The following is a 27,991-nucleotide window of genomic DNA, read 5'->3' as shown; positions in this document are numbered from 1 at the left end:
ATTGCAGCATAATAAGGTGATACTGTAACTTTTATTTGTTTTCAGGAAAACATGATGGAACTGTAAAAGGCAGAGAATACTTCCATTGCAAACCACAACATGGGATATTTGTTCGTCCCGAATGCCTTGCTAAATCACCAGCTCAAGTCAAGTTACGCAGTAGAACTTCACAATCTCAGGTATTGTCCAATGTGGAGAAGTTGAAGAGTTCAACATTTCAAGGATCATCCTCTCTCAAAGCAGAAGCCTTCTGTCAATCAGGAGATGCAGCAGCTTCTGCTTTTTCTAGAAAACAGGAGATTAGGAAATCTTGGATTAACTGAGGTTGGTTTCGGTTTTGCACTTGCTGCACATATCACTGGGGGTGGGGGAGGGAAACAGTTTTTTTCAAAACAACTGTAGTTTTAAGATGTAATTGAATGTTTGAATCACAGATACAATTTTATGGTTCTTTTTTTAAAAAAAACAAACTATGTTGACTGTGTATCATTTGTCTACTTGTAAGGCAAACACGGTTGCACACTAGAATACAATCCTATCATAAGCTGGATATGTAACCCCATTGAGCCCAATTGGATTCCTGAGAATGGATGTATATCAATGCACTGTTTGTAGATAAAACTGTTGAGTTTTACTGAATGTTACTGAACAAATTGGGTTACATTTTATACAGAATATTTTATTGGGTGGAAAGGTCACGGGATGTAAATATGCATCTGAGGGAAAACCTACAATATGTTAATTACCAAAGAATTTGTATTAGATTAATACACATGCTGTTTATATCATGGTTTAATGGTATGGATACATTTTAACTGACAGCTTGGTGCCATATTTCTAGAGGTTAATATCTGGTATCATGCTACCGTATATCTTTTGTTTAATATGAACACTGAAGATACTGTTTTCACTTTGATTTCATGTTTTGTCTTCCTATGGGCCTGCCACTGTGTCAACTTGACATTTATTGGAAATATTTAAAATGCCTAAATATTGTATATATGGCATTTTAGTGTGTATACATGCCAACCAGCCATTCTAGATGCAGGAACAGTATTACTGCTTTTTAAAATTGTGGGCACAACCAGCCATTCTAGATGCAGGAACAGTATTACTGCTTTTTAAAATTGTGGGCACAAGAAAGTAAATAGCAGTACAGCATCATAAGTACAAACAAATGCACTGATTGTTGCTGGCTGTGTGACAAGACTTAGGTAAAATGTTCTAAGGTGATTTAATCTGTAAATATATTTTTATATGAACTTGTATTATGCTTTGAGGGTTTTAGGGAATTATTCCATGTATAGATACTATGTTGGATATATGTAAAGTAGCAAATGGTTCAAGAAAAAGGAAATATGAATGGCCTACTGTAGTTTTCACTTTTTAGAGAGTAATTGAGATAATGGGACCTTATGAACAAACTGCTGCTACTGCTGTTTGATTTGTATGTATGGTAAGCTAACTCCTAGTATTTTGCAATTATTGTAAAGAATGTAATTTATATTCTATTTCTGCTAAACTGTATTTAATTGGTACAGAATGTGTTAGAATACAGAGTGTTTACTTCAGATTTTTATAAATGTTTTTGCTTATTTGATTTTATATTCTGTAACACACCATTTTATTAACTAAACTGTTCAGTAATTCAAAATTTAGCATATTCTATACTTATGTCTGGATACACTTTTTGAAGATGACAAAGTATTAAAGACATAAAGTATGTTCAGTGAAGATTTCATCAAACCCCTCTGCAAAACCATCATTCCTTGTGTTGATTACAATGCATGTGGTCTTCTATACCATTAGGTAGCTTCCAGCTTATATATGAAAGCTGCGTCATCACACATATTTACTGAATTTAGTCTGAAATTATGGATTTCCACTGGTGATGTGAGAAGGAAAGTAATTTTCCCTGTTCCTTTTGCCACTTGGATTTCCACTGGTGATATGAGAAGGAAAGTAATTTTGCCAATTTTCCCTGTTCCTTTTGCCACTTGAAGAGCGCAAGGAGGATTCTCATCAGCACCAAGGAGAGTATGGGAGGAACTAGTGATAATCATTCGGGATTGTGGGCCACTTTAGAAGTGATTCTACAGGGTATTTCAGAGCACAAACCATAGCACTTGTCTGCAACTTCCACATCTTTTCCCAGGATTACATGTAGCAATGGAAAATAAACATGCAATTTCAGAAAAAAATGCAGCTGTATTAAAAGGCACAGACAGCTGCTCTTCCCACATCGAAGCACGTCACATATCTAATAAATAGTCTATGAGAAAGGTCGTGAATAAGCATGAGGTACAAATGATAGTACATGTCTTTGCTGAGAAATAAAGATAGCTTTAAACTGTATTAGCCCGTTGCTTGACTAGTGAACAGAACCATTTTTATAGCATTTAAAAACAACTTGTCTTTTCTTTCTATTCTTGTTTATCTACCTTTCTTCTTGCCTCACCCAGTTATGTACTTCTCCATTTTTACTGCAGCTACTCCCACTCCTGAATACATTAAGAGGGAGGGAAATGTGTGTGTGTGTGTGTGTGTGTGTGTGTAGAGAATGGTTGATATACACAGGTAGAAGTTCACTTTTATAAATGGGATATATTATTCTATAGGAAATTATAATCAGTAGTTATGAGCTCTGCCTTGTGGCTTCTAATGGTATATATACATAAACTCTACATACAGACACATAAATGCAACACACCAATGCAGTTATTAAAGAGAGAAATCTTGTTTCTACTAGAGGCTTACAACAACTATAAAATGCCATTTAAAAACAGTATTTTAGTATTCTTATTCTGACAGGATAAATATCATTGTTGGTGCCTTATACTATACGTATTTGTGGGAAGGACATAAAGTAAGCTGGATACTGTTATTATGAAGACATTTCTTTGTGGTCATCCATCTAGCCTACTCTATATCCAGAGGAAGACTCTGAATATTTTTGACATGGCCATACAGAATGAAATATACTCATTTAGTTTTTAGTTTTAGTTTTTATTTAGTTCTATGTTTTTACATTTATATGGCTAATTGGTTAATGTGTAGCTTTGTCCTTTGCTGCCCAACTATATTGTGCCAGGAAATCCATTGGGTATCAGTGCATCTAGCAGCCTGCTGATTCTTGTCGAGCAAAGGAGTTGTGCAAATGGCTTTAGCATGAGCAAACAACTCCATTAATGTGTTAAACTAGTCACATTTAAAGGTTCTTGTGTTTGCTTTGGAGGTTGTCTCTGTATGAAAATAGTTCTGGGATGAAAGGACATACAGAAAGCTGGATCTCTCTTTCCAAAGCCCTGCTTTTAAATACTTTGCCCAACTCTACTAAGTAGTGCAGTCAGGGTTTAATGAAAATCTTTAATCTTGGAACACATGGATAGACTCAGTTTCAACTGGAAATTGTGAGCATCCTAGACCAAGCTAAATTAAAAAAAAAAAAAACAGCCCAAGCTTGGCATTCAGAAAAATGGCCCATCAATAAAGATAAACTACATTTACGTACCATTCAAAAAAAAATTAAATTCCAAGCGCTAAGCGGGGAAACAAAAAGACCAGAATATAGCCTCTCCAAAGACAACACTTGGATAACCAGATATTAACACCCTTCAAACAAGCAGAAAAAAACACCTCAAGATCTCAGATAAACTCATTTATAATCATTCTTTTGGGAGAAAACTTAATTGTAAGACTTCTAGGTATGGGCATGATGGCTCAGCAGTTAAAGATACTGAGCTTTATCAACTGGAAAGCTGACAGCTGTTGTTCACAACCAGAGGACAGGGTGAGCTCCTGTTACTTAACCCACCTGCTGCCCATCTGCAGTTTCAAAGCATGCAGAGTAGATAAACAGGTACCAAGTCGACGAGAAGATAACAGCATTGTGCCTGGAGTATAGTTATTCTGGCCACATGACCACAGAAATGTCTTTGAAAAACGCTGGTTCCCTCACAACACTGGACAGGGTTACCTTTACCTTTAAGTCTTCTAGGATTGAAGCCTTTCTCTGGGTACTTCTCAGCAAACTGACTGATTTCTGCATATATCTTTTCCAACCATAGAATCTCCTCAGACATTTGCTACCATAGTTTAGCAGGTCCTTTCCACCACCTAGATCAGGGGTCCCCAAACTTGGCCACTTTAAGACTTGTGGACTTCAACTCCCACAACTCCCCACGGTGGCTGAGGAATTCTGGGAGTTGAAGTCCACAAGTCTTTTAAGTAGCCAAGCTTGGAACCCCCTGATCTAGCCCAGCGCTTCTCAAACTTGGCGGCTTTAAGCTAGGCGGACTTCAACTCCCAGAATTCGTAAAAAGATCCCATAAAAGCCCGGTGCTAAACCCCGCCTCGCTGGCGATGCCTGTCAGTTCGAAGCGAGAGCACAGAGACGTGGCCGAACACCCTCTGCCTCCCCCCACCGCTGCCATAGCAACCCCAGAACAGGCACTTTAGGGACGACCGGCGCGCGGGGGACGTGCCGCCCTTCGCACGGGGCCTCCTCGTGCGCGCTGCAGGGGGCTCGCTCTGGTGGTTGGGCCCGCTTGCCACTTCTTGGCCTACGGTCGCGGTGGCTGGACGGGCCCGGGGAAGCGTGAGGCGGGGCTCGGGGTAAGTAAAGCGGCCGCTCGGTCGACACTCGGAGCCTTCGGGAACTGGGAGCGCTGGGCTCCGTGGGTTTCACTAGTTGGCTCCTTTCCCGCATTGCTCTCCCTCTTTCTGGGGAAGGGGACCCGACAACTAAGTGTGGCCCGGGGGCGGGAGGGCGAGTTTTGTTCCTGGCTCGTCCATTGCCTCATTACCTGAGGAGGAAGAACCAATTCCAGCCCCTCTTGGGGGAGTCCAGAAGCGCTGGGTGGCCTGTATTGGGGGTGGGGGTAGAGGCGGGCCCTCATCTGTTTAGGCCTCTTTCTTGCCGTTTGTGACAGAAATAATAATATATTTGTATCCCACTTTTATAATACAGGTAGTCCTCGACTTACAACCATTCGTTTAGTGACCGTTCGGCACTGAAAAAAGTGACTTATGACCCTTTCTCACACTTACGACCATTGCAGCATTCCCCACAGTCAAGTGATTGACATTCGGATGCTTGACAACGGACTCACATTTATGACGGTTGCAGTGTCCCGGGGGTCCTGTGATCATCTTTGGTGACTTTCCGACAAGCAACGGCAATGGGAAAGCCAGATTCACTTAACTGGGTTGCTAATTTAAGAAGTGCTGTTATTCACCTAACAAATGTGGCAAGAAAAGCTGTAAAATGAGGCAAAATTCAATTAACAAATTTTTCACTTAGCAACATAAATTCTGGCCTCAATTGTGGTCGTAAGTCGAGGACTATATGTATGTACGTATGTATTGTATGTCACCTCAAGGTGGTGAATCTACGGTTGTGCTAACTAAAGTTTTGGTGTTCCCTTCTTTTCCCTCCATTAATTATATGCAGTAGGCAGAACTAAAAATGATAGGACCCCAGATGCTGAATTTAAATAGTCACTTAATCTAGTTTTTTTTTAAAGGTGTCAAGTGTTTTTTAGGCTTCATGGGGCATCTGCTGCTGGCCCTATCTCCAGTCCTGCTTTATTGATAAGGAAGCTTTGGGTAGTTCGAATTGGTTTGATCAAAACGTATCTCTATAGTTTTTTCTTCTTAAATTTTGTTATTTTCTTTATTTTTTGCCTTTAGAACTTCAGTTGGAACTGAATGGGATTTCAGTATTGTTTGCCACTGGGCCATTACCCTCCTTTCTCCCCTCCCCCATCTCAAAACAACTCTTCCCCCTACTTATTTTGGCATTGGGCTTTCTACCTAATAACATCAGCATTCCTAGTGAATTTTCCCAACTAAAAGTGAATGTATGAATACTTTAATAACCGACACATTGGGTGACATCTGGTAAGTCATCTTGTAAGGATCTCTGTAATTTGAACGATTTTTTTGAGTCACTTATGACAGCAAAGTCCCTTCAAGTCATTTATCATCACAGCAAAGTTGAGTCAACCAAAGGTGCTTTTTCAAGGGGGACTTTCTGGTTTTTTCTTTGAAGACATTTGAAGACATCCAAGAAAGAAGCTTCTTCAACTCTGACTGGATGATGGAGAATAGAAGGATTTATACTCCTTGCAGACAGCTTCATGAACCACTTCATAAAGGCATGGCACAACATAAGAGAACAAACCCACTAAATTCAGCAGTCCATCTGCATTTAAAAGGCAACGGCCATTGTTTTGAAAATAGCAAAGTCCATATTTTGGACAGAGAGAACTGCTGGTTTGAAAGAGGGGTCAAAGAGGCCACCTGTCAAAATTGAATGGCCATCTCTCCAACAGAGGGGGAGGGATATGATATCATCTATCTCCAGTATACAACACAGTCCTTTCAACAGTTCCAAGAAGGCTCCACACCCAATTGCACCATTCACCCTGACAACACAAATAAACTTCTAGGTGGCCTTAACAACTTGACTTGCTATAAGAATGCAGCTGTCTGCAAGTACAAAATCCTATAAATCCTTCCATTCCTCACTATCCAGTCAGAGCTGAAGAAGTTTCTTGGAAGAGAAGTGAAACATCTTCAAAGAAAGAACCAGAAAATCCAATTGCCTTTTGAAAAAGCGCCTTTGGAACAACCCTGGATGACTTAGAATCTTCATAGACAAAGTTATGGAGGCAGGAAATGATAAGGCAGGAAATGTGAATAATCTTATCTGAGTTGGTAGATTGTATATTGAGATAAAAGTTAACATCAGATTTTTAAAAAGGTTTTATTAAAAGATTAAATCTAGTTAGAAGGGTAGAATTTAAAAATTAATGCTATAAATTGCATTGGACTGGCCCTTCAGTGACTAAAATTAGATTTTTTTTCTCTTTTATGAAAAGATACATTTTGACAAATAATTTCTCAAGCTTCCAGTTTCAGGTATTCTCTTGTGTTACTGGGGAATATGTGTTAAAAAGCTTCAACAACTTGTATTAGCAGGAAGGCTATGGGCAAAATGAAGAAAGAAGGATGCAGCCTTTGTGGAAAATTCAATCATAGAAAAGCTAACATAAAAAGCAATGTATTATAATACATTTATGTGCTCTGGACTAGAATAGAATGTAACTCATAATGTAGGCCAGTTTATTAGGGTGGTATTTACTATAGTACTATGGTAATTACTATGAAATATATCCAGGATAAATGCAGGAAAACCCATTTTGCTTTTTTATGTTGTCAGATGGCTACTTTTCCATTTTACTCTTTTCAATCTTGTTTAGCAGTATTCAGGATCCTAATGAAGCTTTTCAACCCTACCGTGAGGAACGTGGTTTCTCAAGTATATTGCGGGCTTAAACTTGCTCCAGCCAAGAAAGAAAGGGCATACTTTGAAATGGCACGACCCAGTTCAAGTAAGATGGGATTCTTTTATTTATTCAGAAGTTTAAAAATATCACTTCTTGTATAACAAAGGAATTGTGAGATCAGACATGCACAGTATGTGGGCATTGAGAACAGTTAATGGTGGAGACTGCACAAATAATGGAATTTAATTTATTTTCTGTTGTTAAATGAATATTTTGGGTACATTTAAGTTTCTTTTAAAAATAAAAACTGGCAAATGCATTAGCTTGAATTAGGTTGATTTTAGCTTTATTAGCTTGAATGAAGAGAGCAAAGAAATTGTTTATGACCATATTAAATAAACGGGGAGGGGGTGATTGCTTCTCCTGTGCCACTATATCTTCCTCATAATTTCTCTGCCCATGTCTACTCTCTCCAAAAAATCATTTGGTTTAAAAACAGCAATCGGATGATCTAGCTCCCGAAATTTGCCTGCTTCTTCCCTTCAGATAAAAAATGAGATTTATTTTACTTATAAAATCTGAAAGGAAGGGGAACCGATTTCATACTGTATTAAATGATTCATATGAAATCTCCTTGTTTCTTATTCCTCAGTCTGTTTTTAAAGCTAGTAAAAAAAAAATATTGACTCAGGTTTGCAGTAAAGTTAACTATAGAAAGTTTCCAAAAACCAACTTTTCCTCTAGATCTTATATTACTGTGGGTGGCAAACTCTTGTATCCCTTTATATGTTAATTGGAATGTTGTCCCCCCTTTTGGATGTGCTTCATTCTTATAGTATTCTTTTTTAAAAATATTGTATACAACCCAATGATTTTATAGAGTTGGACCTCCTAAATTTGACCAACAAATAGCAATTAACATTAGCCCCAGAAAGAACATTTTTATATAAATTGATTAGATATGCTAAATAATCATAGAACTAAGCTGTCATTTCTTTGACATATTTAGGTAAAAACAAGAAAATATCAATACAAATTGTTGAAAAGTCTGTTTCTAATTTTTTAGGACTTATATGCCAAGCTGCATAAGATTCCTTGGATTTTACCATGCAAAATAGATTTCATATGTATCTAATTTTGAGTATAAACTATCTATTCTCCTTTTTAGCTCTAGTTTAAACATTCAAAAGACTAATATGCAAGCATAATTTACCTTTGGGACATATTTGTCTGTCCTCAGAAATGTTAAGATCCACATCTAACATTTAGGCAGAGCTTATTGGATTGAATTCATTTAGGACCACCCAGAATAGGAACCTTTACAGTTGAAAAACAATTTTACTATAAATTTTCCACACTCTAATAAAAATAACGTGTATTGAGAACATGTTTCAAAATGTATTATTTTTTTCTTATATTTTTCTTTGCATTTTTCTTATATGTTTAAGATATGGCTGAATTTCGAGATATATTTGCTAAAGCAAAACATATAGCAATTATCACAGGGGCTGGAATCAGTGCAGAGAGCGGCGTTCCAACTTTCCGAGGTGCAGGAGGCTTTTGGAGGAAATGGCATGCACAAGTATGTACTATATACTTACAGGATGCTAAATATTATTTAAAAGCCTTAATACTTTTTAAGTATTAATACCTAGTATGACATGTGTTAAGCAACAGTTCGCTTTGAGTATGGTTGATACTGTGGCCTGACTCACACAGTATTCTAAGTAAAAACCAAGTCTTTTGCTTAGAATGACATGTAACTCTATAGTAGACTTAAAGTCTTGATATGAAGGCTAGTTAGCTAATCATTCAGTGTATTACTAGATGAAACACAACAGTGTCAAACAAATTATTTTCCAAATTGTCTCAGTGTAGATTGGAATACTTACAGTATCTGTGGTAAACGTAGTTCAATTCTGTTAGAATTATTAACTTTTACTAACATAATATAAAATCTTATTTTAATGGATTAGTTGTGGGGGAAAGGATATTCAATTATATAAAAACTTGCTTTGATATAATGTGTGGTTTTAAGCAAACAGGCCAAAGTTATACTAACCTTCCCCCGTGATATTCATGAAGCATTATGAACATAGGAATACACTGTATAAACGCAAACTGATTTTATATTGTTGCAACTTCATATACAGTCAGTTTTCATAGTCAGCTATGGATCTTTCTTTCTTTTAGAAAAATAACAAACAATTTTCTCCTCTCACAGGAACTGGCTACTCCAGAAGCTTTTGCGAGGAACCCCTCTAGAGTGTGGGAATTCTATCATTACCGTAGAGAATTAATGATGACCAAACAACCAAACCCTGCACACCTTGCCATAGCAGACTGTGAGACTAAGATAAGCAAACAAGGCAGGAGTGTTGTGATCATCACACAAAACATTGATGAACTCCACAAAAGAGCAGGATCAAAGCATGTTCTAGAAATTCATGGTAAGAATTCACAGAAAGGGCTCATTTAATCATGTTTTATATTAATAAATCAATATAAATAATTATTTGTCAGTATAAATTCCATACTAAGATCTTGCACATGCTTTGACTGGATTCTTTCTTTGTCTTGATTCTCCCTCAGCAGAGTATCAAAATAGCTTTTATGCTTATATTGTAAAGATTGAAAGGAAAGCTTTTTCCTATATTTTAGCGTATGAGCAAAAATAATAATAAAGGATTTTGATTAAGGAATCAACATGGAAGAATAGGATAATAAAGGTAGTCCTTGACTTATGACCACAGTTGAGCCCAAAATTTCTGATGTTAAACAAGAAATTAGTTAAATGAGTTTTGCCTAATTTTATGGCCTTTATTGTCACAGTTGTTTGGGAAATCACCACAGCGGTTAAATTAGTAACAAAGTTGTTAGGCGAATCCAGGTACTTCCATTGACTGCTTATCAGAAGATCAGAAAAGCTGATCACGTGACCAAGGGATATTGCAACTGTCATAAATATGAACCAGTTGCCAAGCATCCGAATTTTGATCACATGAGCATGGGGATGTTGCAACTGTTGTAGTGTGAAAAATGGTCATGTCACTTTTTCAGTGCTTTTATAACTTTGGTCACTAAATGAACTGTTGTAAGTCAAGGACTACCTGTATTACTCCTTTTCCCAACACCACTGCTCAAATAAATAGGCAATTTTAAGGCTCTGCTTAGTTAAAAAAGCATTGTTTTCTTTAATATATAAGATGAACTTAAAATGTGGATTATAAATTAACATTTGAAAACAGACAATAAGAATTACATATATAAACAAATTAAGGTTTCAAGGCTTACGTACACATTTTTATACAGAACAGTTGAGGATTCTTTTATTTTCTCTGAAGCCCGTTATTCCTGTCCTGCCTCCAGCAGATCTTGAAGGGAGTCATTTCAGCAAGAAAGGGAAATGGGCAATATTGTAGTTCTAGAAATATGCATGAACATTACGTATTCCCAAATTACAAGCATGCAGGAACTTAAAACATCTCTGTAAGGAAAGCCTTTTTTATGTCTGGAACTGTAAACCAAAAATAATTGGCTATTTACCATTGCTTTTGTATAGTATTTTATAACTTGTACGTGTTGGTGCTTACATTCCATTTTTCAAAATATTACAATTAACTTAGGTTTTGTTGTAGATGAAAGCTATATTGTTACTTCTCATTTTGTATCATGTTCCTATAGTTTTACCAGAAATAAAAGTTTAAATATTAATATTGTAATCTGATATTATTGCTTAACGTCACAGGTAGCTTATTCAAAACCCGATGCACCAGTTGTAGAAATGTGGTGGAGAATTACAACAGTCCAATCTGTCCTGCCTTAGCTGGAAAAGGGTAATTATCTGTGCCATGATAGTCATAGTTTTTATTAGTGAAGAATGATATATACACTATATATACATTATGTATATATATAAATACAGGGTACCATTAAATAGGCAGGCAAGTTATATGAACCTAGAGTGGGCAACCTGCTGTCCTGTGTAGGCCCCTACATCATATATGTAGTATTTTACTGTAGCTGCTATGTAGAATTGTTAGCCATTAAATTTGTAATTTTGGAGCACTATTCTAAGAACGGGGGATATAAACGTCTGCTTAAGCATTTACATAGATGAGCATTTATGAGGACTGTGCAAAGACTGATGTTTTGCTGAATTACTTCCTTAATGTTTAAAATTTCAAGAAAATTGTATCTCAAAAAATAAGGTATCTAAAGTAGGAAAAAGGAAAACAAGAAAAGCTTTATTACATGGAAATGTGCAAAATACTGTATTCATTTCTCACTAGAGTAAAACTTTTCCTTCTTGTTGCCAATTAAGCCTATTTCTTAAAATCATTATTGCTTTTTTCAAACTAGTTTTCAAGAGGAAAAAATGTGCATGTTGTTGATTATCTCACTAAAATAAGATCAAAACTAAATATTTTCTAGTATCAGGAAGAATATGATACTTATGTGGTACTTTATTATGAGTAAAATGTTTGTTCTTATTATTGTTAACAACTCTAGTGCTCCAGATCCTGAAACGGAAGAAGCTACTATTCCTGTGGGAGATCTTCCTCGGTAAGTTTTGATTTCATGTCAATTTTCTCAAAAACAAAACAAAACAAAACAAACCCAGTGTGTGTGTGTGTTTATCCATGATACTATTATTTGTGCTACAACAAAATCTGTGTTGCAGTTACACTCTTGTGTAACGTACACTCTTGTTCAAACAATCAGAAAACAGTTGCATTAACATTAAAATGCTTTGTCCATGAAAGTATTGGTAGCATCTAGCTAGTGTCATGCTCGTGATAAAAATAATCCATCAGTGACAGGGATCTCCTGTCCAGGATTTTTTCCTTTATTCCTCCTCCCTATTTCTAAATTGGCTTGAGAATAGTTTCCCAAACTTCCAGGAGAAGTAGAATTGCCTCAAATCTTCCTCTCAGTTTTGCTGAGGAATGATTTCCACCATTTGGGGATACCTATTGGGCTACTGACCACTGTCTCTTAAGCTGCATTTCTAAGGATATATTTAATTCAGGGACCCCTAATTTGAAATGCAGTTGCTTAGAATTCTGTTATTATTCTTGTTCTGCTCATTCTAAGAGGTTTTGGGATTAAAATTAATTAAAACAGTGGATTTATGCTATCATGATGATGGATTTCATATTAATATTATGAAAGTCCAGCCTTTTGTTAAATGACTTATCTAAGCTGAGTATTTTTTTTGGCCCAGTGATTTTTAGCAGCATTATATGTATAATTTTCTCTATTTTAAAATCCAAAAACTTAGATTTGGTTCATTGGCTGGAATGTTTTATTTGCATAACAACAATATCAAGATTGGTGAAATATTTTGAATAGCTTGTTTGGATTAAATGTATATACTGTATAAAATATGAAGATTTTCCTAATGGATTTTTCTAGAAGTTAATATACAATAATTTTTCACTGACGTTGATACATGTACAACATATTCTAAAGTATAGCGATCACTTCTTTTACACTGCTTTACTAAACTTTCTGCTTTGCTTCAATTATATATATAATTTTTCCATATTTTGTGGGAGACAGATGCGAACTGTGCAATGGCCTCTTGCGACCTCATGTTGTATGGTTTGGAGAAACTTTGGATTCTAATATCCTTACAGAGGTTGAAAAAGAACTTGAGATATGTGATCTTTGTTTGGTGGTGAGTAGTTTTTAAAACTTACTTGATTAACTTTGTATTCCACTTTTAATCCAGGGATTAAATATCTGTACTCCCTCCTTCTGTTTTCCCTTCCACTAAAATATGAGATAGGCTGGGCCAAAAGAGTACTCAAGGAGTTTTCATGACTGAAAGGTTACTAGGATCAGGGTTTCCTTGGCCCTAATCCAACATTTTAACTACTAGCCATAGTGTTTCTCGGTGTTAGGAGATTTAACCAAGGAAAACTCTAGTCTTTTTAGGAGAGATATCTATCTCTCAACAAATATCAAGTGTGGCATGCTTCATTGACAACAATAGACATGATACACTGCTTTCTTCTCTTTTTCATTTTTTCCAACCTAGTAACCAGCCCTGGGTTTTTCTTCTCCAGCCCAGCTTTATCATATGCCATCAAATCATTGTCAACTCCTAACATCCATACAGTGAGATTTTCTCTGTGGTGACCTGTCCCTATCCCGGGATTTCAGGTCTTCCAACAGTGCACCTGTCACCACCTCCCTGCTGGTTTCCATCTTCTTCTCTTTGCTTTCATGTTTCTCAGTGTTAGAGCCTTCTCCACACATCTAGGTCATATATCCAATGTAGGATATTTGGAGCCTGGTCATTTGTACCTTGAATGAAAACTTGTGTTTGTTTGGCAATTCATTTGATTGTTTTCTTGGCTGTCCACAATATTCTCAGAAGATTTTTCCCATATCAGTGTTCAAAAGTGTCAATTTAGGGATTTTTTTCCCCCCAAATCAACTGTGGTTGGTTAAGAGCTGACTCAGGAGCTGGACAAAGGTGACATTCATAAAGAGATTGGACAGCCATTTATCCATAATAGTATAGGATCTCCTGCCATGGATATGGGGTTGGATTAGAAGACCTCCAAGACCCCTATTGTTTTAGGTTCTAAGAAATACTACTAAGTTGGAGCATCCCAAAATGAACATTGTATAGATCAATATTGTCAATTTATTAATTAAAATTAAAATTAAAACTTATTATAATCAATGAGGGTCAGTTTGATGCAGTGGTTTAAAGAATCAGGCAAGAACATTGGGAGTTCTATTCCCATCTTAGGCACAAAGCCAGCTGGGGAAATTTGGGCCAGTAACTCTTAGGAGAAGAAAGCAGTGGCAAACTACTTTCAAAATCTCACCAAGAAAGCTGCGTGGACTTATCCAGGGAGTTGCCAGAGTCAAAAATGACCCAGACACACATGCGCACATACATGTGCATGCACAAATTGGTGGGCAAAAATAATAGTATAAACTGATTTGATATTTGTGTTAATTGCTAAAACTTACTACAGTGGGCTATGAGAGTAACTTTGAGGATGAGAAGGAAGAGCTGCATCCAAGGCAAATGGTCAGATAAGAAACATCTGAGTCCAAAGCAGGAATAGCCCATTTGAGAAATGGCTTGTAGATCTGTGGCAGAAGGCTAGTATTGCCATTTCTTTGATCCTAATGCTGCATTTCTATGGTTGGGGTCAAGCTTTCTAGTTAAAAGAGATTGAGAAAGCAAATATTTGCCTCAGGAAAAGTTAGAGGGCAAGTCAGATGAATGCTTTATTAGTTCAGTCAGTCTGTTGCTGACTTTGATACAGCCATGTTTTGTTTCTCTTTCACAGATTGGAACTTCTTCTGTGGTATATCCTGCTGCTATGTTTGCTCCTCAGGTATCTGCCAGGGGAGTGCCAGTTGCAGAATTCAACATGCAAAGCACTCCGGCAACAGATAAGTTCAGGTAACACCTTTTGTTGTTATGGTGAGATCTTTTTGCAGTAATGTAAATAGAGTTGGAAGGATTTATAAATGCTTGTTAGGAAGACAAGGTTATTGACTTGACGTCACGACGAGACCAGAAGCAGCGAACAGAGATCTCAGTTCCTGAGCTGGCTTCTTGCCGTTTGTGGGCTTCAAATGGAGCTGAAAGCTGCCTCGGAGGGACGGCGAAGCTAAGGAGAGGTACCCAATGAGGTTCCGGGGGAGAACGCAACTCTCCTGTAAAAACCCCAAGCTTGCTCTGTATGCCACGATGGAGAGAAGAGTGTGTCAAGATGGCTGATACAAAGTTGGGACAGACGAGGAACATCTAAGCGCAGTGCTGGAGTGGAGATTGGGAACGGTGTTTGGAGAAGGGTGAGAAGAATCTATTTTATTTGTACTACCCCAGAAGACTATAATAGAGAAGAATAAGAATAAAGAATTGTGCTAGCGGCGGATGGAAGATAGAAGAAATTGGAAATATAAAGAGTAAAAAAAAAAAAAACCTTTAAATTTGAAAAGGAATTAATTTGGAAGAATATTAATTTGGAATTGGTGATCAGATAGGATTTGGCATCGGAAGGCATTAATCTGAATGCTGGAAATAATTGTTTTAAAGAGAAATAATATTTGATTTTTAAAATTGGTGAAGCTAAATAAAGAAACGGAAAAAGAGTGGCTGTGAAACTGGACTAAAAGCGCCACTTGTTGATGAAAGAAGAATCCTGTAGATCCCTTCAAACTAACAATTTTATTAAAGGAAGAAATTAAAAAAGGAATAAAAGAAAGAGATTATAATAAGACCACCGGAAGTTGGAATATATTATAATCGAAAAGAAAGGATACAGGAGGATACTATCCCTGGAACAATTGGTGACTTGGTCTGATTAACAGTGGGATATAAAGATTTGAGGACATTGATATTTTAAAATAAAAAGGAGACAATGGTTTAAATAAAATAAAACTTACTGGATACTGGACAATTGGAACAATAAGAAATATAAAGATGAGTAATATATGCAAAGAAATAAAGATGGACATTCAAGACATGAGTGAGATGTGGGATAGAATGTTGGATTTATGCACTAAAATACAGAATACAGAAGAAAATTCAGAAATGGCGACCGTAGAAGGAGAAAGAATGGAGGAGGAGGAGCTAGGAGAAAGAGGAACTATTGAAATGGAATAAAAGGAACAACAAATAATACAAAAGAAGAAAAAATAAATTGAACACGAGATATTAATGATAGATATAATAAACAAGGGGAGATATTGAGATTGGAATGCTGATAAATGAAATGGTTAGGGAGGAGATCAAAAGAGGGTGAGCGCAAACTTTCTGAAATGTGAGAGAAAATATAAGAAAATGATGATAAATAGAGAAAGGATTAAGGGAAAAAGCCAAAAGATGATAGTAAATGGTAAGCAAGCAAAGAAACAACAAATTGATATAAAGGAAAGACTTAGAGATGGTTAGAAATGGAAAGGAGGGAGGTATATTTGTAGTAAAAATATATAATAGATTTTGAGGAATTGGGATTAAGAATAAGAACAAGAAGGAATAATGCTAATGTAATAGTGATGAACATAAGAATTCATAATGGATTAAGTAAGATAGAAATGTTTATATAAGATGCAGGTAATTAACAGTTAATATATGAAAAGAAATGTTATGTGGAGTCTGGTAGAGAATAGATATAACCATATGATAGGATATTTTTAATGAATTATATATTTTGTTATTCATATATATAAGATAATGAGGCAGTAATATTATAAGTTTGAACTTATTGGCTAAAAGAAAATATTCTTGTGTAAAAATGAGATGTTAGAGGGAAGGGAACATATAGAAAATAAAATATAAGCAACTGTGGCAAATGTAATATTGGGGAATATAATAGGGGATAATATAAATAAGATGGAATTTTTAAATGTTTTAAGAATGGTATGAAATTGTAAACATGGTGAGCACAAGAATACATGATTGAGGAAATTAGTAATTGATTAATATATTCATAATGATTTAAAGATTCTGTTATCCATCTGTATAAGGTAATGAGGATATATTACAGATTTGATAATATAAACATGGTGATTAAATTAGAGAAGGGATAACTAAATTAAGATGAAATTTTGAATAATTAATGAAATGATATGAATAGATTAAATTGTACACATGATTAAGGAAGATAGTGAATGAATAAAAATAAAAAGACTGATACAAAGTAATTTATGAAAATATAAAGATGAAAAATGATAATAGATAATGAAGTGATATTCGAAAGTTGTATTTGTGATTATAGATATGATTGATTTAAAATATAAAACACCTGGAATCACTCTGTTCTCACAAAGATGTATTTAAATAATTAAAAAACAAAAAACTTTTGGGGAAAAAAAAGACAAGGTTATTTTCTAGTTTATTACTAGTAGTTTGTTATGTCTTCTTAGTAACACTGTAGACATTCATGGAAAAACAAATGACGATGAAAGATGAATGAATAAGAAAAAGCTTAGCGGTCTCTCTTTTTATACTAGCATGAGGGGTCAGACACCTCTCTCCTAAGGTTGCCTTATTTTTTTATTGAAGTTTTGATATAATAGTCAAAATGCATTTATAATAGATACTGTCGTGGCAACTCCATAAATGGCTTAAATTTACACACACACACACACACACACACACACACACACACACACACACACACTGTATGTATAATTTATTGAAAAACAATTTAAATCCCAAATCTTTTTCAGATTCCATTTTTCAGGTCCCTGTGGCACTACATTGCCCCCAGCCCTTGCCTGTGAAGAAACTCAGATCACCTCTTGAATATTTATGAGAAGTAAGAGAAAAACTATAATTGCCAATGGTGCAAATGTAAGAGGAACAAGTTCTCCTGTGGAAAACACCTTGCTTGAAACTGAACAATGGAATGTCAAGATGACGGTGAACAAAATAAATCATGTTTCTCAGATGACAAGAATGAGCAGTGAAAAAGGATGATGGACAGAGACATGAAAAGTGGTTATCACTGTTGGGGAAAAAAAATCATGTGAATTGAATGTATAAATATACAAACTGCTCAAATATGGTGGAAAGGATATTTGTACTCTCATAGTTTCAGACTGTATCTTGGATAAATGTCAAGAAAAAAGAGAATGTTACCATTATTCATATTTCACAAAATTATTTTCTGAAAATGGGGTAAAACTGAACATTTTAAGAATAAGCTAGCTTTTAATAGAGCCTACACTCCAATACTTTTCAGGAAACCAATAAACAAAAGTATTCTTTGTTATAAGATGAAATGCCTCAGATTGTAAGCAATATAAAAAAATGGATTAATAGCTTCAATTTACATATGGTTGCCTACTTCCATTTCACTTCCAAAGTTGAATGAATATATGTATGAACTTAATTAGTTGCAATTCTTCGCTGTTCTAATGCACTAAAATAAATCAATATCTTTTTAATTGATTAATAATGTTTTGTTGATCAAAAAATAAGGCTATATTATGTTAGCAGGTAGTATAGAGTAGACTGATTTTATTCTGCCCCTTAGAGTAACACTAATAAACACATTGAAGGGAAATGAGCTTGATATAGAGGCCTGCTTGTGCTATAGGAAAGAATGGAGAGGTAACATTTGCAGCCCCTGGTTCCTCGTGAAAAGCTTTGTGGAAAGTGGAAAACAAGCCGCAAGATGGCTTCCTGCCCCTTCCTCCTCTTCGGATGCTCCGCTGGTTTCTTCCACAGTGAGCCATTCTGAATGCCTGTAATATGCATTTTTATAGAGATGCCATTAGCCACGGTTGTTCCACTCCTTTTTAGCAATCAGTTTGGCTGGGTGAACTGGAAAGAAAATAGATTTTTCAAATCCTAAAGTTGCAAGGGGCCAATCTTGCTCAGTGTAAGAATCCAAATTCAAGCACTCTGCTGAAATAGGTGTCAAGCCTTGGATCACATCTACCATCTCTTTGGATTATTACAATTTTATGGTGGTCAGTGACCAGTCGTGTGTCAAAAAAGATGTAGAAAGCATAAATAGTTCATAATTGTAAAATCTGAAAAACAAGACTGAATCCTATAATCCTAAAAGATAGCATTTTCCTATGGTAACTGTAATAATTGTGTTGGTCTGACAATATAAAGCAAATAAAATCATGCTCGGAACAAGTGGAACGTCTGCTAGCAATTCCATTATGAGGATGGGGGTATAACTTGCTCTAAAAATAACAACAAAGGAACAGGTAAAGTTTCAAGTTTCTCCAAATGACAAGGGCAAAGTTCACTCTGCAAAAGAGATATCGTTGCACAAATATGGAAGACCAGATATTAAAGTGGGTCAAAGAGAACACCACAGAATTGGACCATGTAATATCAAAGTCTGTAATCTTGCTGGTTCAAAGGCTTTTCTGTTTATGTCCTGTCACTCATTGGTTACCTAGATTACCCAGTCCACCTGGATAGACTTCTTGAAAACCTGCTGCCAAATTACAGCTTTTCGGTCCAATTATAATAGCCTGGGTTTTGGACTGCACTTCCTACCAACTCCAATTACCACTACCTTAATTTGCTGTTCAAGATAAAAGATGGGCTGTTTAGAAAGAAAAGATGTTTATCCAATGCACAGACAGATACACCAAAGGGACATAATTAACCAGACCGCTCTATTCATTTTGGGAAGAGAGGGAAGCATAAAATGCTGCAATTGGTGTAAGAAAAATAATGGTCAGAACCTACATTTTGGGATCTTCTTTCCCATGGGCGTCCCAAAGGTGCTTTTTCAGGAGGCAACTGGATTTTCTTGCTTTTTCTCTTGGAAGATGTTTCGTTTCTCATCCAAGAAACTTCTTTAGCACTGACGGGATAGTCCTTTCTTCAAACAAACAAAAAAAAATAAATCCAAGAAATCTCAGTTGCTTCCTGAAGGTGGTTGTCCACCTTTGGGACAACCATGACCTGGACGACTAAGAATCTCTACAGACTTTTAGCTATACAATTTGGGATGAACACCCTTTGTATGATGTGGGAGTAGGAATGGATTTCTAGAGGAAAAATTGCAGACTACAGGAACCAGGAGTACGACTCAGGTGACCCTCTAAAAGGATGCAAATGACCAGCTGTCTGCAAGGAATAGAAATCCTTCCATGTCAGAGCTGAAGAAGCTTTTTGGATGAGAAGCGAAACGTCTTCAAAGAAAAGAAAAAAACGAAAGTCCAGTTGCCTCCTGAAAAAGCACCTTTGGGACAACCATGACCTGGATGAATCTCTGCACACTTTCCTTATCAAAGCCCTTTAACGCCCACTTACAGGTATTTTACACTGTACATTGTTTCTGTTGTCTCCACAAACCACTAACGAGACGATTTTATCTTTAAAAAGCCTGTCTAATACGAAGGCGAAGGTCGCCTTCCGGGTTATTTTAAAATTCTCTTTTCCAGCTGCCTTCCTCGGCACCTAAACGGAAGCAAGCTGACCCCCACCCTCGTCTTTTTAGGTTCTGGGGGATTCCTTCCGGCGATAGAGTTCGAGGTTAACCGGAAGTTTAGGTTAGCAAAATGGAGGCGCGCAGTGGTAGCCCTGAGGCAGGGGAGCCGAGAGAAGCGGCAGTTATGGCCAGCGCTGCCTTTTCCGACGGGGAAGAAAGCGACGAGGCTCCAGAGGAGGTGACTTTCGAGAGGGCGCGGGAGGCCGCTGCGGAGGAGCGCCGGCTGGCGGTGGAGCGGGCCTGCAGGTAACACGGATCCCTCCGCCACCCGAGGCGAGGACCGGGGTGGCGGGGCAACAACGGGTGAGAGAGGCCTCGGAGCGGCCTGACCGCCCACCTTTCCTGGGTGCGCCGCTCCGGCATAGCAAAGCCGAGAAGCCAAAAGCCAACGGAGGCAGCCTTTAAAGTCACTGCAGTGGCAGTTTTCAGGGGTGGCCCCTTGTCCGATCCTGGCCAGGCTTTCAGTAGGAATTTCCCTTCCGTCGCTCCATTCCTCGTTGTCTTTCTTTGGCCTCGGTATTTATGTAAGGAATTTGTAAAGTTGCCTCTCGTATCGTTTGTAATGGGGAGGGGGGGATCGATAGGCATCTCGAAAGCATCTCGGGACAGGATAGGAAGTAACGGATGGCAACTTGTCAAAGAGAAGATCCAACCTAGGACAGAACAGTGAATGGGAGGAACGGATGGCCTCCAGAAGTTGCAGGTGCTCCGTTGCATATTGTTTCTAAGAACAGATTGGACAACCTCTTGTCTGAAATGGGATAGGGTCCCCTGCTTGAGAAAGGGGTTGGACTAGAAGACCTCCAAGGTCCCTTTTCCAACTCTGTTAGTGTTCTGGGTGTTGATTTTGCAAGAAGACAGATTTTAATCAAAGTGATACATCCCATAAAAAGAAAATTCTCCCTTAATTACATTATCTTGTACATAGGCAGTATTGTGTGAAGGATTTCAGCTTTGTGGAGCAAATGCATATTTTTCCTAAATATTTTATTTTGCTTTCTTAGAGAAAAGGCCATATTGAAAGAAAAGAGACGGCATAGAGAAGAACTATTTAAGGAACAGAAGGTAATTTTGCACCTTGTGTTTATAATTCTTGAGGTAGTTTGTTTGATATGCTAATTGTACTTGGTCATGCTTCGTTAAACATAAAAAGGTTCAGGTGTGTTTACACCCTACCTGGGAATAAACATCATTATAATTTTTATCATGTTTCTCCGTAAGTTTGACTACATATACCGCCTTCTGATTTCCTGAGAATTTGTAACAGCATGTTGCAATTAATGAACAAGGAATTGTCCTGATGAAAAGCTACCAAAACGTTGCTATTGTACCACTAAGTGTTCCAACTACCATTTTAAAGTGGCCTTAATGTGTCCTTCAAGTGAGCTGGACTTGATTGAGGATGATGTGAGTTTTGTTTGGCATATCCAAAGAGATTCAAATTGGACAAATTTAAGCAATGAAAATGACATGGGAATATGTGCTCAATGTAGCAAATGATATAGAAATAAACTGTTCTTAGGGATTTATTCCCTACCATGAAAACCATTTCTCCTCTCAAAACATTTGGCAGTTTGCAAAAGTAAACTCCTTAGTGCTGTTTTTACCAACTAAAAAAGTAGGTAATTCTGGGACAATAACAAGCAATTTATTGTGCAAAAATTTTCTGCTAGCACCACAATTGATCAGGGTTTTGGGGATTGTGGTAGGAAACGTCAATATGTGCTTGATTTAGGTATTACATTATTGTTATAATGTTATGTTTTCATATTTAATTTGCTGCCTTAAATTAACTAGATCTACAGTTTATATCCAAGTCCAAAAAAATCACTAGAAGACTATGTTAATGACTAGAAGTAGTATTAATTGGAAAAATTTAATCTTCTCAGAAAAGAAAGCTGCTTCCTGAAAATGTCTTGGAGGAGTTGGCATCCACACAGAACAGGTAAGCAAATATGTTCTGGGAGACATGTAACTATTCCAAGTTTTAAGATACAGTGTATCTGTAATCCTGAGAAACAGTTAATTCCATCATTTCTCTCAGGCTTGATTTTCCCTAAATGACAGTACTGTATGTTTATCAAATTGTATTACAGGTAGTTCTTGACTTACAATAATTCATTTAGTTCAGAGTTACATTGGCATTGAAAAAAGTGAGTTATGACCATTTTTCATACAACTGTGATGGTCAAGTGATCAAAATTCAGACATAGGCAACTAGTTCATATTTATGATGGTTGCAGTGTCCTGGGGTGATGTGATTACTTTTTGCAAGAAAGAATGTGAGGAATTTACAGTCTGTCATATTAAATTCCTATATTTTAATTATTTTAGTATTGATAGTTGGGTTGCATGTGATTAACTTTTAATTTATAGATTATGAAATATTTAAATTCTTCCTCAACTTCTTTCATTATTAGCATCAATTCAACAACTGATGAACAAGGTATGTATAAAAGTCTACTTTTTATATTACCTCTACTGTGTGTTATCATTTTGTGACTAGAATAAAAATGTGGTTTGAGATCCACATGTAATATGGCAGACATAGAATCAAATAGAGAAGGTGAACCGGGCCATTTGAAAAAAATAATTCAAAGTAATATTTAATATTTAATATTTATATTATTTATAAAATAAATATGTGAAATAGATGAATATATAAAATTCTCTGTGATGGTCATTCAGATGTTTCTAAGTGGTCTAGAAGAATGATGTAAAAGTTTTAGTCAATAAGACTACCCTACTTAGAAAAATATTACTGTTCCTTAATATTGATCAGTAAATACTTCTAAGTATTTTTTTAAAGATGGCATTTTTGTAATCCCACTCTTTGCAGATAAAAAACATTCCAAGTTGATAGTTAACAAGTTTGCCGTGGGAGTTCTAGATCATGTAAACCTTAAGTCTTGGTTAGCAGAGTTGTCTCCATCCATGAACAAGTACAAGTGGAGGACTCTGGCTTTATCCTTGTAGAAGGCAAAGTTCTTAACAAAACTAAAATAATATTACTCTTTTGTTACTTCTGAGAGACTAAGCAAAGTTGTGCATCATGCTAAAATTAGCTAACCAAATATAACAACTATATCTGCCAGCAAATACCGAGCAGAATGGATTATATTTTCTAAACAACATATTAATAAAAATGGTAAGGGATTTTTTTCGTAAGCAGGTTATCAAATTTTCCCAATTGATTCCTATTAAAATTCAGACTTAGGGAGGGTTTGCATCAAAGCCTCTGGAGATTATGCATGCAGATCGATTCTTGTCTACCTTGGTATTTATTTTTTTAAAAATTCCCATTTAGGCTGGATCCTGAACTGTAATTCTTTCTGATAACAAGAGTCATCAGTTTATTTCACACATTTATAAGCAAGGGTTTCTAAAATCCCATTTAAAATTAATTTAAGGCCTTTAATATTCAGCACATGTATTGATTTATAGATCAGAATGTTGAAGATGAAGTTGAAAATCAAGACGATTCAGAAAAAGACAGTGAAGAAGAAATTTTGGCAACCAGGTATGGCTTAGTTTAGCTGTCCCAGTTCTGGGTACCCTCTGGATGTATAGACCAAGGGTCTGAATTCCTTGGCCAGCAGGAAGATAATTCTGGAGATAGAAATCCATACTTAAGAGGGCCCCAGGTTTAGTAAGCCCTGACTTTGTTATTATTTGGTATGATGAACTAAACTATTACAGTAATTTCAAGAAAAGATAACGTCTTTGCGAAAACTGATTTGTAATTTATTCTCAAATAAAAGCAACATTCTCATTTAGGCAGTTGTAGAAACACTTGTCTCCTGAAGGTTCAGATCGCTGAGATGTGCTGTACTTTCATAAGGTCCCAAATTAAATTTCTTTAGGAAGAGGCCACAGTTAAAATGGAAGTCACTCTTACAGTAACTTTTAGAAATACTTTGTTTTTTAGCTTCAAAAGACAGTAGCTGTAGAATTGATATGCGGTGTATGCTGAAAAAGCTTATATTATGGATGGTGAGACTTTGTAGTGATCTGGAGCAATTCAAAAATATTGTTATAACAAACACATGAGGTTTGCTATTGCACATTTGTTTTGTTTCGAGCCGATTTTTGCAATAGTTTAAACGTGAAGTATCAGTTGCAGATGAAGCTCTGTTAAGTGGCACCACTTTATGTAAGCTAAATATTTGAAACAGTAAAACTCTTGATAAGCTTGAATTCGGTCATAGTCCATGCTGCAGCTAGCAATTCTTCAAATTAAACTGCTTAATCTGAACCTAAACAGGTGACATCTACCTATCTCCTTATCTAACATTAATTGTATTGTAAACCTCTCAAAGCCTTGGGAGTTGAACAGTCCTGCCCAAAGTCATGAGAGTGAGGGAGTTAAGCATGTAAATACACGAATAATGGAAATACATTTAGAATAAGAGTTAGCTTGTTTGCATGTTATTGCTTTATTTAGTCAATGTGGTTAATATATAGGGAATGTGGTTTTGCTCTGTAAAATGAAGTAAAAAACCAAGGCAGTGAATACGTTAACTGTTTCTTTATCATTAGATGCCCCCCAAATTACATGGCTGTGCGGTTAAAAGACCAGGAGCTAACCAATCGACAGCAACAGGAAGCAAAAGACTTTATAAAGAAACATCTTTATGGACCAAGCTGCAATCGAACTACAGGTAAAGGAGTTTTGCATAATGAACCTAGAAAATACATTGATCGCATGACAATTGTAATTCAGTTAAATCTCTCTTGTTATTCCAGCAAATCAATATTTTTCGGTTGAAAACAAGAAAAATGCAGTTAAAAAAGCTGCAATCCAGTTTGTGAATAGATCTTGGGGTAAGAGGATATTCCTTTGTCTTATAGCAACGATTTAAAAGTGCTTTTGTGGTGATTGTGCTTTATTGACTTCAGTGTTTTAAGCTTAGGTTTTGCATGGTTTTGCATTTCTTTTAATTGAGGAACATCTACTAAATGTGAACATCTGGTTCAAAGCAATTGCTGTAGTCATTTTGAAGGACCTTCCATCAAAATGGTAATTTCCTATATGCTCCGACATATGAAAAATACAAATATGGTCAAGTGTAACAAAAGCACATGTAGCTAAAGATGTCTGTAACATGAGAGGCATTTATGCCCTTAGGTTATGAAGCTTGAGTGTGAAATTGGGTGATAAAGCTGTCCATGTAGTTTAAGATAAGAGCTGTTTACTACTGAGTATACTCAAGATAATTTAACATTCAAAGTACCTATGGTCTTGAACAAAAATGACAGCACATATAGTCAATTTTAGTTCATGTTAAAAAAGCAAACAGCGTCAAACAGTCGGATGCAAAATCATCTGGAGATTCCAGGATTGTAGGCTACCATGTAAAGTTGAAAGGGGCAAAAAATGCAGAAAAGCAAATGTCAAGCTGTATCAGTATTTTTGCCAGAAAAATGAAAGAGATATGTTTATTTGAGAATTGTAGTTTATATATAAAGCTTTTTTAAGTTTGTGAAGGGTAGAAGACCTGAATGAAACCTTTTTAATTTGCAAATCTTGTAAAGTCTTCCCAGAAACAATAGACATTTTTGTATTTATTCCTATAAGATTGGAGAGAGAGTTCTGATATTAGTGCATGTCTGATTTGTCATGTAAATATGAGTTTTGATACCAAAGAAATAAAAGGGGCAAGGTACTTTGTCTCTTTGGGCCACCAAATTGAAAAAATTACAGAAATGTACAGAAAACAATTTCAAATTCCAGAGATGGAAGGAAGACTTTTTTCCCTTTCTGCTTGATTAACATAAAATGAACTGGCTCTGTAATGGCAAATCTAGCCAAATTGTTCACAAATACTGTATATGCCATAGACTTATAGTTGTTTTTATATAGATTGTTGAAAGTGAATGGATTTTCTTAAATGGGATTGCTCAAGCAGTGGCAAATACAAGCTTTTATGGAACCTATAGCAACTTAGTATTCTTGACTTCTTTTTTCAACTAATTGTCTGTTTTCTTGTTCCCTAGGTAAAGTAAAAAAAGAAAAAGCTACTCGGTTTACAAAACATTGGGTATCTTCAAAACTAATTCCCTGAAATATTTTGCTATTGCTTATGTACAATATCATTGCAAAATATCTTGTATATTAATTACACAATGTCCTTGCTATTGTTTTATATGTTAACATTTTTATGATTTATGTTTTCTTTTAAATCTTTACAAAGAATTAAAACGTATAACCTTCTGGAAAGTAATTAAGGTCTTGCTATGGTTTGTTCCAACTAAACGTTTTTACCTGGATCTTTTGAATTCAGTTGAATTAAGTTTTGATTGAAAGAGAAATTAAGTTTATTAAATATTTTGACACTATTTTTACTAAAATGCTTTTTAATATTTGACTCTCCCACACCTGTAAATTGACTTACTACCGCACCCACAACATGCTTTTTGGAAGTACATTCGATTTGTAAAACGAAGATATATCTTGAAATAATTTGTATATAGGTTTGCAAATGTGGGAAATATTAAAACATAACACTTTGAATCTAGTTTGCCTGAAAATATTTCCCATGGAATTAGTAAATATTCCAACAAAAAGCTTGTTCCCCAACCTGGCGTCTAGCTGCCTATGGGAACCACAAGATGTGAATCAGTAGGAATACCTAATTCATTAACTGCCTATCCCTAGCCCACTTACTAGGATAAGAGACTTAGTCAGAATGGTCATATGCAAGAAGCCAGCACAGAATACTTACAGCAGACAATGGTATAGTTATAGTCCACTGCTGAATTTCTTTAGGAGTCAACACCAGTAGCAAAGCAGGTCCAAAGAAGAAATCAGGTTGTCGGGAAATTTATTTCACATTTGGCTCCTTTCCAGTAAAAAAAGTTAAACTTGGAAGCTGATGTCCTTCATCTGAATGAATTTTATACTGATCAAGAAGTAACTGTAAAAATTGAACTATTCAGGAACAGATATCCACTATGCCTAAACAGACCACTATTAAGTAATTGGGCAAGCCTTTTTTTCCTTTGCCGTTTGTCTCTTGATGGAGTAACCCCATAATTCTTGTAGTCCAGATCTACATCTCAGTCAGAATCCTAGTTAGAACTAGGTAATTTAGGGTGGCTCCCCTAAAATCTCAGTATTATTTCCTGACATCACTGGGTTATATTAATTGTTACTCAAATTCTGTTGCTCTCCCTATTTCTCTAAGCACAGGGGTGTAAGAAGGGGTGTCAAACTTGCAATGACATGTTGTCAGGTGACGTAGCGCAACTTTTTTTCCCTTCGCTAAACCAGGGGTGGGTGTGGCCAGTGTGTGACGCCCCCCAAACCTGCTCTAAGGGAATTGGAATAAAAGCTAGCATTAAGAGAGACACTTGATTACACATCAAGTCATTGCTGATTCTTAGCAGCCACATAAATTTTATCTGTCCCTAACCTGATGTTTCAGATCTCTTGGCAGTGATGTATTCATGGCACTCTGTCTGGATCCATCCTTTTTCTTCCACCTTCCCCACATTAGATAGAGCCTTCCCCAGAGAGCTGTCTTATGCCCAAGGTAGGGTCACTGGAGTCTGGTCAATTGGCACCTCAAGTGAGAACTCTGGGTTGATTCGTTTGTTTTTTCGCTGTCCACAATAGTCTCAAGAGTTTTCTCCAAAGTTCAAAAGCATTAATATTCTTCCTCTCCTACTTTTCAAAGTCTGAAGATTGGAAAGCTAATACAGTATATTTTAATTCTAGTGGTTATTGCATTCAAAGGCAATCAC

The 27,991-nt window shown here is 36.3% G+C and overlaps 3 protein-coding genes and 1 long non-coding RNA gene across 25 annotated transcripts in view; 3 read left to right on the top strand and 1 right to left on the bottom strand.

Moving 5' to 3' along the window:
- Positions 1-1,583, top strand: part of KIF13A (kinesin family member 13A) — a 73,529-nt gene extending 71,946 nt beyond the window's left edge. For 15 of the 16 annotated variants that reach the window (XM_026699546.2, XM_026699542.2, XM_087930926.1 and 12 more), the window contains one exon: positions 46-1,583. In XM_026699546.2, coding sequence (XP_026555331.2) covers positions 46-323 — 278 coding nt within the window. In that variant the 3' untranslated portion in view covers positions 324-1,583. The remainder of the gene's footprint in view (positions 1-45) is intronic. The other variant, XM_026699543.2, reaches the window with a different exon arrangement.
- On the bottom strand, positions 18-4,305 carry LOC148126338 (uncharacterized). The gene is made up of 2 exons (XR_015743118.1): positions 3,983-4,305; positions 18-285 (listed from the first exon to the last, which is right to left on the bottom strand). It is a non-coding gene; the product is annotated as an uncharacterized LOC148126338 (long non-coding RNA).
- A 66-nt stretch (positions 4,306-4,371) lies between these two features.
- SIRT5 (sirtuin 5) lies at positions 4,372-18,231 on the top strand. 7 transcript variants are annotated; one of them, XM_026699551.2, is made up of 10 exons: positions 4,372-4,614; positions 5,692-5,901; positions 7,269-7,397; positions 8,741-8,874; positions 9,517-9,742; positions 11,041-11,128; positions 11,805-11,858; positions 12,858-12,975; positions 14,615-14,730; positions 17,508-18,231. In XM_026699551.2, exons 3-10 carry the CDS (start codon positions 7,283-7,285, stop codon positions 17,581-17,583), a joined length of 927 nt encoding a protein of 308 aa, XP_026555336.1. In that variant the 5' UTR covers positions 4,372-4,614; positions 5,692-5,901; positions 7,269-7,282; the 3' UTR covers positions 17,584-18,231. The 7 variants fall into 7 exon arrangements, with proteins under 7 accessions (XP_026555336.1, XP_026555334.1, XP_026555335.1 ...); XM_026699549.2 differs by having other exon boundaries at positions 7,266-7,397; XM_026699550.2 differs by lacking the exon at positions 5,692-5,901.
- Positions 18,232-20,277: 2,046 nt separating this feature from the next.
- NOL7 (nucleolar protein 7) lies at positions 20,278-26,583 on the top strand. The gene is made up of 8 exons (XM_026699552.2): positions 20,278-20,491; positions 21,250-21,310; positions 22,135-22,190; positions 22,666-22,691; positions 23,690-23,765; positions 24,785-24,906; positions 24,992-25,069; positions 26,243-26,583. Exons 1-8 carry the CDS (start codon positions 20,316-20,318, stop codon positions 26,308-26,310), a joined length of 663 nt encoding a protein of 220 aa, XP_026555337.1. The 5' UTR covers positions 20,278-20,315; the 3' UTR covers positions 26,311-26,583.
- Positions 26,584-27,991: the final 1,408 nt, after the last annotated feature.

This window comes from Pseudonaja textilis, chromosome 3 (genome assembly GCF_049901715.1).
Source record: "Pseudonaja textilis isolate UNSWEBS1 chromosome 3, rPseTex1.2, whole genome shotgun sequence".
Classification (NCBI taxonomy): Eukaryota; Metazoa; Chordata; class Lepidosauria; order Squamata; family Elapidae; genus Pseudonaja; species Pseudonaja textilis.
Note: the sequence above shows the minus strand (reverse complement) of the source record. Positions and strands in the feature narration are given on the sequence as shown.

Bases quoted from the DNA above. Each gene is read 5' to 3' on its own strand.
- SIRT5 (XM_026699550.2), top strand. From the start codon at position 7,283: ATGAAGCTTTTCAACCCTACCGTGAGGAACGTGGTTTCTCAAGTATAT. The intron at 9,743-11,040 runs GTAAGAATTCAC...TTAACGTCACAG, and splicing joins GCATGTTCTAGAAATTCATG to GTAGCTTATTCAAAACCCGA. The intron at 14,731-17,507 runs GTAACACCTTTT...AATCTTTTTCAG, and splicing joins CCGGCAACAGATAAGTTCAG to ATTCCATTTTTCAGGTCCCT.
- NOL7 (XM_026699552.2), top strand. From the start codon at position 20,316: ATGGAGGCGCGCAGTGGTAGCCCTGAGGCAGGGGAGCCGAGAGAAGCG. The intron at 22,191-22,665 runs GTAAGCAAATAT...TTTCATTATTAG, and splicing joins TTGGCATCCACACAGAACAG to CATCAATTCAACAACTGATG. The intron at 22,692-23,689 runs GTATGTATAAAA...ATTGATTTATAG, and splicing joins TTCAACAACTGATGAACAAG to ATCAGAATGTTGAAGATGAA.